The 12,255-nt window shown below is 37.8% G+C and overlaps 1 protein-coding gene across 4 annotated transcripts in view; it reads left to right on the top strand.

Moving 5' to 3' along the window:
- The window catches only part of rasgef1ba (RasGEF domain family, member 1Ba), a 195,602-nt gene that overhangs the window by 150,648 nt on the left and 32,699 nt on the right, over positions 1 to 12,255 (top strand). For all 4 annotated transcript variants that reach the window (XM_055011242.1, XM_055011244.1, XM_055011243.1 and 1 more), the window contains 2 exons: positions 10,680 to 10,862; positions 11,210 to 11,332. In XM_055011242.1, the coding sequence (XP_054867217.1) occupies positions 10,680 to 10,862; positions 11,210 to 11,332 (306 nt within the window). The remainder of the gene's footprint in view (positions 1 to 10,679; positions 10,863 to 11,209; positions 11,333 to 12,255) is intronic.

The raw sequence follows: 12,255 nt of genomic DNA, 5'->3' as shown, positions 1-12,255 counted from the left end.
ACTTTTCCACCAGTTTTTTCATAATTGCAACTGCACATTCACTCAACACACTAATTGTCTTTCATATTTTGAAGTTTCCGGTCATTAATCTCCACCTAAACTTGTGTTTGAGTCCTGCTTTGTTGGTAAATGTCTCAGCTTGGTTAGAAAACCATCAGCAGAAGCTGTAAAATCATCCCTGAGTGTTGGTTTCTGCAGGAGGACGGTTGGATTTATACGGCTGTCACAGACTGATGATACCAGGTGACAGAATCCTACGTGGAAGCTGTGATCTTTTTACCGCTCGGTGCAGCAGCTGCAAACATTTCCCTCCTATCCTGTGAAAACACCCCAGCGCTGGTGTAAATGCACTCAGGGAGGAGGAGGAGGGTTTGGAGAGCGTGAGCGGCGGCTTGTAGCGCTCTGATGTGCTGCTGCTGGATGCCGGAGGAGGCGCTTGGCAGATGCTCTCGCTGCTGTAATAGTTTATGTAATTTTAGTGCAGCCTGCAGGGATATTAGGGTCGTGTGTGTGTTTTTTTACTATAATGCCGCCTATTACGTGTTAATCAGGCTGATAAATGGGAGGATTTCACTGCACTCTGGGAGAAAAAGCAGCTTGAAAGAGAAGTCTTAGATTGCAGATTGAGGTAAAGCTGATCATTTTTGTGTTACACGACCCACATTTCATGTTGGATGTCAGTTTTTCCTCTTTATTGGAGAAATTTATGGTGTGAAAATGTTCAATTCCAACATATGAAGCATGAACTGTAAAAAAAGAAAGTTTTTAACAGTTTTAAATGTAATTTTTTGGAAAGGTTTACAGTTATTTTAGAGACTTTACCTATTTTGTTACATGACAAATAATATTGAGTAAAATAGCAGAAAAATGTGTTAATCTGTAAATAAATTCATCTGTCAAACTGTAAATAATATTCACATCAAGAATTCGTATTTTTCACAAATAATAATGATTTTTTTAAAAACAGGTTTAACTGTAAAATTACACAGTATCACTGTATTTAATCAGCAAAATATACTATTATTTTTAAAACTGTTTGCTTTTATTTCCCCACAATTTAAAAAAAATCTTAATTTACAGATATGTGGGGTTTTTTTTTTGCTTTTTTTATTTGACAGTTTTTCACTGTTTTGTTTTTTATGAAAATTTTTCAGATTTTCTTTTTTCCCAAGAAAATTCTTTTTACACTGTACAAAAGGAAGTTGTGGATTTTTCCCCCCCAGATTTTTACTGTTTTTATCACTGATGTCTTTTTATACTTTTTAAAAAACTTCTATTTTACAGATATTTGTAGTTTTTAATTTTTAAAAAAATTTTTTTTAATCATTTTTTATTTTTTTTTAAATTTTTTATATTTTATTTTTAGATTTATATTTTTTAAATTACAGGATTTCTTTTTGTGGTGTAATTAGAATTACAAGTTGTCATAACTCAAAAAAACCAATGCAAACTTTACTGTATTTTTACTGTAAGATAACACTACTTTACTGTATTTAAATCTGCTCAAAGCATAATTATTTTACAGATATTTTCAATCTTACAGTTCTTGAACTTTATAGTCATTCTCTGTGTTTTTTGTAGTGGTTTTCTCTCACCTTTGCTGCCAGATTTTCACAGATTTTTTTTTAGTGCGACTTATTGCATATCCTTGCAAACTGTGGCATCTCTGCTATAATTTGAAGTAAAGTTATGCAGCTTTGAACAGACTTCAGCTGCATTTCCAAGGCTTCTCTGGTGGTGAAGCTTCTTTTCTGGTCTCTTGGTGTTTCTTTTGGAGTCTGTTTCCGCTCCAAACCTGTGATAATGTGTCCAGACTTAACACCAAAGCTGTATTCTGGTAATTGGCTTGATAGTCTGCCGTGGTTGGAGTTTTACTTGCCTCGGTTTGAAGCGCTTGTGACCACACAGCGGCTTCAAACGACGCTGCCAATGAGCCGTCTGTGTTGAGGCTGTTCACCCTCCTAGTGCAGCCACTCTGATATCTCTCGCCCTCATTTCCTCCGGCCACGGATGAGTGGGATTCCTCGGACCTTTTTGGTGTTTACGCAGCGGAGGGAAGGGGGGCGGCTGATTTACTGCCATTCCCCTGCTGCCACACCGTCACACTTTAGTCCAAAATAATCCACCTTTTCTCTTCAGATTCTCATTTCTGTGGCTCCAACTTTTCTTTTATGGAGGTTTTCCCACATTGCAGAACTTTACCCATGCTACATTTCTCAGGAATGACAAAAGTCAGACAAAAAAAGGCAAAAAAAATTACAAAAAAAGGCAAAATATTACAAAAATAATGCACAAAACGACAAAAACAAGACAAAAAATTACACAAATGACACAAATGAGACAAAAAAAAGAGACAAACATCAAAAGTCAGTCAAAAAAAGATAAAAAAAACCCCAACAAAAACAAGACAAAGTATTACAAAAATGACATGCAAAATGACAAAAATAAGAGAAACGACACAAAACAAAATAAAAAAAGAGACAAAAAATTTGACGAATAAGTTACAAAGCAAAAGGGAAACAACACAACAAAAAAGATGACACAAACAGCAAAAGTCAGAAAAAAACGAGAAAATGTTACAAAAATTAGATGCAAATTGACAAAAACGTAGACTAACAACAGAAGCAAGACCAAAAGGAAACACAAAGTGACAAAAAAGATGAGACAAACGAGAAAAGTCGGACAAAACAACAAAAACAAGACAAAATGTTACAAAAATGAGACACAAAATGAGAAAAGAACAACGTAATATTTTACTTTATGATTAAAACAACTTGTCATGGTCTAGAAACAATTTTAAATTTATAGTTTTACAAATCTACAATTTAATTTTTACACTTTACAAAGTCGTCCTGCGGGCTGGACTGGACCCTCTGAAGGGCCGGTTTTGGCTCACGGGCCGCATGTTTGACACCCCTGGTTTACAGCCTCTGAGCTGCTGATGGCTGCTCATCATGAAGCGTCCAGGCGAGGTGAGAAAAGCCCCCCGCCGCCTCTCTGATAGCTCGTTTTTCGGAGGCTGAATTACCTGTGAAGCTCGTGTCGCTGATGGTTCCGCAGCCTGGAGGTGATTTTTACATCAACGCCGGCTTTTTTTTCTTGCTTCCTAATGTGACATTTGCCTGAGGAGGTTTGGTGCTCTTAAAGCCGCCGCTGCCCTTCTGTGTTTCCAAACGTCCCCGCAGGACAAAGGAAGGGAAATATTTTGACATTTCTACAACCTTTCAGTGAATCATGAGCTGGAACTAGAAAAAAATCCCTCGATTCAGCTGCTGTTTCACTTCATGTGATCGGAATAAAAGCCCCACAGTTTCATTCCTGGGTTATTTGCTTTTTAGGTAGACGATCATCTAAGAAACTTTCAAAACATCTGTACCTTCATCCAATGAGAGAACATTGTCTGCAAGAGCATTAGTAGTAGGATAAAAGTTAAAGGTTGTGGGCGACAGCTACAACTAACTACTAATTCCATTGTCTTGAATAATCAATTAGTTGTTTGGTCTATAAAGTGTCGAAAAATGGTCAACAAAAGCCCAAATGATGTCCTCAAATGACTCATTTTGTCCACAAATCCAAAGATATTCAATTTACTGTCATAAAGAAGGAAAGAAACAGGAAAATATTCATATTTATAAAGTTGGAATTGGGGAAATTCAACTTTTTTTTCTTAGAAAATACTCAAACCAATCAATTACCAACTTATTGTCAGATGCTGTCATTGAGATCCATTTACCTTAGTCCAACTTGTAGTTTAGTGTCAAAAAATGGTAAACAAAACCCAAATGACTTCCACAAATGTCCTGGTTTGTCCAAGAATTCAAAGATGTACCATTTATTGTCATAGAAGAGGAAATAAACCAGTAAATATTTACATTTAAGAAGCTGGAATCAGAGCAATTAGACTTTATTTCTTTACAAAATGACCCAAACTGATGAATTAATTACCAACTTACTGTCAGAAAAGATGGGGAAATGGTGTAATTGTGATTTTTCTAACAGACATCATGATTTAGATTCATTTGTCTTGAATAAGTTTGCAGTTTAGTGTCAGAAAAAGGAGAAAAATGGTAAGCAAAAGCCCAAATGATGTCTTCAAATGTCTCGTTCACAATTCAAAGATATTCCATTTAATGTCACAGAAAAAGAAAGAAACAAGAAAATATTCACATTTAAGAAGCTGGGATCAAGAAATTAGACTTTATTTCTGAAAGAAAATAGCCAAACTGATCAATAAATTACTAATTTAACATCACAAATGATGGGGAAAATGTGTCATTTAAATTTTTCTTATAGATGTTGTGGCTGAGATTTATTTATTGCCATCAAACTTGTAGTTTAGTGTTGGAAAATGGTAAAAAACAAGGTTAACCAAAGCCTAAATTACACCCTCAAATGCCTTGTTTTGTCAAATCCAAGGAACAAAACAAGAAAATATTCACATTCAAGAGGATTTTTCATAAAAATGTCTCAAAGCGATGAACTAATTACCAATTTACTATCATAGAGGAGGGTAAAAATGTCTAATTTGCCATTGCAGAAGAGGAAAAAAACAAAATATTCAATTTTAACAAGACTGAACCGGGGAATTTTCTTTCAAAATGACTCAAAAAGTGTTAATGATCAGAATAGATGGGGGTTATTGGCTAGTTATCAACTAATCGATGGATCTTTGCAGCTCTAGTGGAGGTTTGGGGATTCTTTAACCTTCTTAAACTGTTTCTAACCCCTTAAATCAGCAGAAACAGCTAGGAATGTGACTCTTTAAGTCCTAACCATCCTCCTCAGATGGCCTCCAACAGTCGGGCTCAAATTAAAACCATCCGTCCAACCTAAACAAACCCCAGCAGAGTCCGTTTGTTTACCTTCAGCTGCCACCCAGCCAGCAGCGGAGCTAAAACCAACAGCAACATGCTCCAAGACTCGACATGTGGTCCCTCTGCTGTTACTACAAATACTACAAATACTACAGATACTACAAATACTGCTGCTGCACACGACACCTGGGAGCCAAATGGAAATCAGTGTCTTGGTTTTTAGGGATTCTGGTGACAACAGCCAAACAAAATGGCAAAAATAGCCTTGATTTTCTGCAAGTAAACCCCTAATCTGGGCTTCACATGCATTTTAAAGCAAACTTCTCACATTAGAGTGGAAATATGTCAGTTTACCATCATAAAAGAAGAAAGAAACCAGAAAATACTCACATTTAAGATGATGAAATCGGGGAAATTAGACTTTGTTGATCCTAAAAAAATGGCTTCAATCGATCTTTAATAACCAACTTCCTGTCAAATATACTGTTAAATGTTTTGATTGAGATTTTTGTAATCAAGTTTGCAGTTTTGTGTCGGAAAATGATGAAAAATGATGCCCCCAAATGTCTCGTTTTGTTCACAAATCCAAAGATATTCAGTTTACTGTCATAGAGGAAGAAAGAAACTGGAAAATATTCATATTTATGAAGTTGGAATTGGGGAAATTCGACTTTTTTCTCTTAGAAAATACTCAAACCGATCAATTACCAACTTACTGTCCGATATGCTAGCAGATAATGTGACTGAGATTCATTTGTCTTAGTCAAAATTACAGTTTAGTGTCAGGAAATGGTAAACAAAAGCCCAAATGACGTCCTTGAATGTCTTGTTTTGTCCACTAACCCAAAGATATTCAGTTATTGCCATAAAAGAAGAAAGAAATCAGAAAATGCTCACATTAAGATGTTGGAATCTGAGAAATTAGACTTTTTTGGTCTTAAAAATGACTTAAATTGATTATTCAGCAACCAATTTACTGTCAAATAAACTGTTGGATGTTGTGATTGAGATTGTTTTTTTTTCAAGTTTGCAGTTTTGTGTCGGAAAATGGTGAAAAATGGTAAACAAAAGCCCAAACGATGTCCTCAAATGTCTCGTTTTCACCACAAATCCAAAGATATTCGGTTTACTGTCATAAAGAAGGACAAAAACAGGAAAATATTCATATTTATGAAGTTGGAATTGGGGAACTTACCACCTTTTAAAGTAGAAATACGTCCTGAAATGAGATCAGAAACAGAAGATAGTAGTGGCTTGTTTTTGCTTGTAGCCACAGACAAAGAGATTAGAGATGAGGACAGAGTTGAACATCTGATCTCTGGGTGTCCTCTGTCCCGTTTTTTTGTATCGGACAGACAGCTTTTATCTTCAGAGAAGCTCCACCTGTCCCTGGCAGCATGAGATTAATCAGAACTGTGTTGGGCGACATCAGAGAGACGGAGTGACGTAAGTTTACCGAAGCTTCAGTGCGACTTGTTGCAATTATTGGATTTTATGAACCAGATTCTTGCACCCTGTGTGTGGGATTGAGATATTTAGTCAGTCAGTGTCAATTATATTAAAAAAAGGGAACATTCAAATGATTTCAAAGCGGATCACACATTGATGCATATTTTTCTTATTTAAAATTTGTAAAAATCTACTAAATGACACAGAAACCAAAATTCCCCAAATTTTCCAGTTTTGAAAGGCAAGTTTTCTTTAAAAATTCACGAAAATTGCACCATTAATCAGAGTCAGAAACTGTAAAAACAGAAAAAGTTGTCAGAATTTCAGCTTTCTGACAGTCCTTGAACTACTCATCTGTGTTGGGCTGTTCCTTCAGTAAAAAAGCAAATCTGAGCTTAAAACTTGACATTTTGCCAAAATCAGTGTATTCTACACACCTCATTTAAAGACAATCATAGAAATAAATTCTTTTTTTTTTTAGAAGAAATCTCTAAAATAACACAGTTCATTATCGCTAAAACCTGTAATAACAGAAAAAATGTCAGATTTTCAACTTTTCTTGAACTTTTGAGCTGTAATGCACTGCTCTGACTGAAACTTAACCAGATCTATGCTTAAAATCGTGTAAAAAGAAATCACCAAAAATAAACCGTTTACTCTTACCAGATTCTGTAAAAATCAAAAAATTCTGCTTTCATTTGGCGAACTGTCAAGCCATCTTTGACTCGGTTGTGACTGGCATTCATGTGGCAAAAATTCTGTGTTTTAGATGAACTGCAGGCAGTGTTTGCACAGAGCAGATAGGCAATAAGTATAGAAACGAATTAAAAAATGTAAGTACTAGTGTATTTTATAACTTTATTTATTCTTCCAGTGCTGGTAACACCTGTGGGCACTTGGAAAAATGTTCTACATGTTGATTTTAGTGAATTTTTTTTTTTCCCAATTTTTGTAAAATAAATAATGGAAGTTGAAGTTTAGTTATTTTTGTATGATCTGAGTTTTCTGTACATCTAGTCATGGTCGCTCTGTTTCCATAGAGGTGCAGGATTTTATATTGAAGTGATAAATGAGCCCACAGTGAGTAAAAGTGTGAAAAACACCTAAAAGCGATTAATGTTTTTAGTAAACAGCTAGTAATTCACTTCCTAGTCTGCAAACTTGGAGAAAAATGGCACATTTTCCAGCTCCAGATGTCCTCCTGCGATTGTTTGTTTTGTCTGCTGTTAAAGCCTCAATAGGATCCGGTTTATGACCCCCAGCGTTCAGGACACATGAAATCCTGTTTGCATCCCAGCTGGGAACTCCGAGAGTCTCGTGTTCTCAGCCCTGGATCACCTGCTGCTGCTGAGGATCTGCTCTGTGGACATCTGTGGCTCTGTGACGGCGCTTCGAGGCGCCACTTAGCCGCAAACAAACTCAGATTCATCTGTGGTTGAAACGTAGCAAAGAGCAGCTGAAGTTCAGCAGAGGAGATGCTCACTTTCCATCAGGATTTCCCTCGTTTCTGCCCTCAGACGGGACTCGTGATGTCCTCTCCCTCTCTCTGCAGGGAGGCCACATGGTGCGGCAGATGCTCGGGCCGATGACTCCACGGCACTCGCTATTCTCATGGAAATCTCCGCGGCTGTCTGGCTGAATAATAGCGATGGTGGGAGTGTGCACGCGTGGCATTGTGGAGCGGCATGTGTGCTTTCCTCGTGTGGGCGCAGGCTTTCTGTGAGGCTTTCTGCCGTCTTGTGATCTGTTTTTTAAAAGGTTAAACTCTCACTTCGCTCTCTGCTCTCGTCAGCTGATGTTTACTGCATCCCTGGGATCTTTTTTCTTCTCAAACCATCACGAGTGGTTTTTTTTTTTGCCAGCGTGGGTGGGCAGGTGCAGCTTCTACCTCCTGGCATAGCGCTGCAGCATGTCGGCCTCTGAGGCTTCCTGACTCGAGAGCGGCGTGTTGTCGGGTGGATGAAGTGGTGGGATCGCCACAACCCCCAACCAGAGTGAAAAGAGCCCTTTGTGTTTATTAGGAATGAGTCCGCCTGGCATTGGATGGAGCCGGTTCAGAGGTCAGGAGGCTCTTAGAAGTGTTGGTGTTGAGTTTTAGGTCCGAGGAGAGTTGTTTTTTGGGGCCAATATGGATTTCAAGAAGTAAAAATACATCTGATTTTGATATATTTGGGATATGCTTTGTGTGTTATGTTGAAACTATTGTGGATAAAATGGAAAATGATGAATCCAGAAGCACGTTTTGCGATAATTTGCAATTTGCTGGTGGAATTGCAGTGGAATATGCCCCGTTTTTCTGAAAGTATCATCCAGAAATGACAAATCTACGTTGACCCCCTACACCCTAAGCAGTTTCTTGAAGTTTTCAGAGGTCAGGAGGCTGTTTGAGGTGTTGGTGTTGAGTTTTAGGTCTGACTGAGTTGTTTTTTTGGGGGCTAATATGGCTTTGAGGTAGTAAAAAAAGGTCTGATGTTGATATATTTGGGATATTCTTTGTGTATGATGTTGGAACTATAGTGGATAAAATGGAATGTGATGAATCCAGAAGGTTGTTTCACAATAATTTGCCCTGTTTTTCTGAAAGCATCATCCAGAACTGACAAATCTGCGTTGACCCTCTGCACGTCAAGCAGTTTCTTGAAGTTTTTCCTCAGTGGGTTCATTTTTCACTGCAATATAAATTCCTGCGCCTCTATGGAAACAACACAACCATGACTAGAAGGAGAGAGAACTCAGAAATGGCAGATGTGCAGAAGTTATGATGCAGTAAATCCTAAAAAGAAAGCTCAATTTAAATAATTAAACTTGGGATCAACATGCATTTTTCCAAGCTCCCACAGGTTTTACCAGTGCTGTGGGGAAATGGTGCCTTTACATACAGTAAAACATTTACTATTTAACTTAATACAACCTCTTCAAACTGTATTTTCCCACTACTTTGCCCATTAACTCAAACATGTTTCACCATGCTGAATGTATCTCCAACAACTTGCTCCTCTGTTCACTGTTTTTGAGCCATGCTGCGTTTGTTTTTGTTTTTTTTTGATCAAATATGTTTCATTGTGTCTGCAGTTTGTTTCCATACTTTTCTCCAGAGCAGAGGAGACTATTCAACCAAACAGTCTCTGAATTTTTGCCACTTTACTGTTGGTCATAGCTGAATCGGTCATGGCTTTACGATTGCACTGAGCAGCACATAATTTTTTGTTTTCGACAGAATCTGTTTAGAGCAAATGGTTCATTTTTAGCAAATTTTTTAATTGAGACATGTATTTCAATAAAATATCATTGTTGTCGTTGGGTTAAATAATCAAATGGAGCCAAATATCACACACGATTAGTTCAAGAACCACCAGAAAACTGAAAATCCAACATTTCATTTTTGTTTTTACAGTTTCTGGCTCTGATAATTTTGTAATTTTGTGAATTTTGTTATTATTTTGTAGGTAACTTTTACCTTTCGGACACGGCAGCAGGTTTCAAGGGTTTTGAGGGTTGAATAACTTTGAGAAACAGGTTGTTTTCAGCAAAAATCATTCATATGACAAGATAGAAAAGTTCTTCTGGGTAAAATATCTGGATACAAGCAACCATATAAGAGCTATTCCAATTATAAATCAATTAAACGTATAAATCGGAAGATGTCAGATCAAAAAACTGGTGAACAGGAGTCCAAATCTGAACAATATTTCTCAGTCAGCTCATTGAAAATAAAGTAAATTTAACACCCAACAATCATTATATATGAAATGCTTTCACTTGAACACTGCAGAAAGAACCATATCTGGTGATTTACTGACAAAATGATCAGTGGATTCTGTTTGGTGAGTTTCTATGGCAACGTTTCAGTCGATGCTAGCTAATGCACCAGATGGCACACATGCTTCCTGCACATGTTCTACCCATGATGCATCTTGATTTGTTCAGACAAACACCTCGCTTCATGTCATGCACAGACAACGTGATCCTGCAGTTTTCGTCCTGCAAAAATCTCCCACGAGTTCCTCCACGTTTTTGCTGTGCTTTAGTTTGTCCTGACCTTTCTGAAGGGATGAATCACCCCATTGAAGATGCAGCGAAGGATCTAGAGTGGAAGATTAGGGAGTGTTTTGTTTTTGGAGATTTTGAGGTTATGTTTTGGACTTTAGAGTGTGTATAAAAAGTCCATTCTTCCGTCCGTGTGATCCAGATGACTCATTTTCAGGCTTCTATTTGTACAACCAAACAAACCAAACCGAAAAAACCAGAACCTTAAAATGTCCCGAGGAGGAAAAGGGTGTCGACGCCGTCCGAACCGCCTCCCAAACAAACCTCCTGTGTTTGTGTCTGAGAGCTAATTTCGGATCCGTTCCTGCATCAGCGTCTGCGGCCGAATATCTAGAAGGTTGTGACCGACCGTCTTCCTTCTCTCTGCAGGACAACATGCCTCAGACTCCACCGTTCTCCGGGCAGCTGAACACCAGCAGCTACAACAAGAACCTCTACCAGAGCAAGGAGGAAGGCTACCCCGGCCTGTATTACCATGACAACAACCTGGCATCCGGCTCGCTGGAGGCCCTCATCCACCACCTGGTCCCGACTGTGGACTATTACCCAGACGTGAGTGCTGTTTTTATCACATTTTACTCCTTTTTTTAATACCTTTGTGATTAATTTGTCTTTAGAGTTGCATCAAAGTTTCTTTCTTCTTCTGTCTGAGGAGCTCTGCGACGCTGAGACGCAGTTCAGTGCCAGTCGCTTTCATTTTCTTTTTCTGCCTTTGATTTTTCATTCCAAACATCAGGGATTGAGCATTTTCTCTCCGCCACTTTGCTATTTTCTGTAAATATTTTGTTGCTCAGGCGCAATTCCCTTTAGAAAGTTCAGATTTCTTAAGCTTTGAAGAACCAACGATCAGCTTGTGAATCGTGATTTTTCTCTTTTTTTTTTTTTTCCGGTCTCCACAGAGGACGTACATCTTCACCTTCCTGCTCAGCTCTCGCCTCTTCATCCACCCGTATGAACTCATGTCCAGAGTTTGCCACCTGTGCATGGAGCAGCAGCGACTGGGCGATCCTCAAGCCGACAAGGTAAACTCAGAGGAAAATAAATCGGCTTCATTTTAAATTTCTAGCTTCTTCTTCAACACACCTGAACTCTAAGCTGTTTCTAGGTGTTTTTTACTCACTGTGAGTTCATTTTCACTGTAATTTTAAGCACTGAACCACCAAAACCGCCAGCAAAACCATCAAGACTAGAAGTAGAGAGAACCAAAAAATGTCTTTTCTGCAGTTTCATGCAGTTTTAATGTCGCAATTCCTGAAAAACTTCCTGAAAAAGTTGAATTTCTGTAGTTATTTTCTTTGCAACAATTGAAAAAAACTGGAATCAAATATGTACAACTGTTTTCCAAGCTGTTGCCAGTACTTGGAAATAAAAATTGTGGCTCTATAAACAAGATTATTAAGTTAATATTTTACTATTTGCTTTTTCTATACTTGCCTCTCATCTGCTCTGTGTAAACTTTGCCTGCAGTTTATCTGAATAATCTCTGAATTTTGTCATGTGATTCTTCATCACAGCTGAGTCACTAATAGCTTCCCAGTTACACACGAGTGCAGAATTTTTTGTTTTTTTACAGAATCTGTTTACTGCAAATGCTGTATTTTTGGCAAATTTTTAAATGATTTTACAGAATTTTTTTTTAACTACTTCTATTTTTGATTTGTTTCCATATGTTGTCTACTATCTGCTTCTAGTCCAACCCAGTTTAGCTAAAAAACTCCCTGAATTTTTCTCATGTGACTGCTGGTTGCAGCTGAGTCACCAATGACTTTATGGTTGCACTGAAGGGAGCAGAATTTTTAGTTTTTTTACACAATCTTGTTGGTGCAAACGGTTTATTTTTGGCGATTTTTTTAATGAGACATGTAGAATAAATGATTTTGATAAACTATCACAGCAGATGAGTCGTTCGAGGACTGTTAGAAAGTTGAAAATCTGAGGAAATCTT

Source organism: Amphiprion ocellaris, chromosome 6 (assembly GCF_022539595.1).
Source record: "Amphiprion ocellaris isolate individual 3 ecotype Okinawa chromosome 6, ASM2253959v1, whole genome shotgun sequence".
Classification (NCBI taxonomy): Eukaryota; Metazoa; Chordata; class Actinopteri; family Pomacentridae; genus Amphiprion; species Amphiprion ocellaris.
This window is presented reverse-complemented; position numbering and strand designations above follow the sequence as displayed.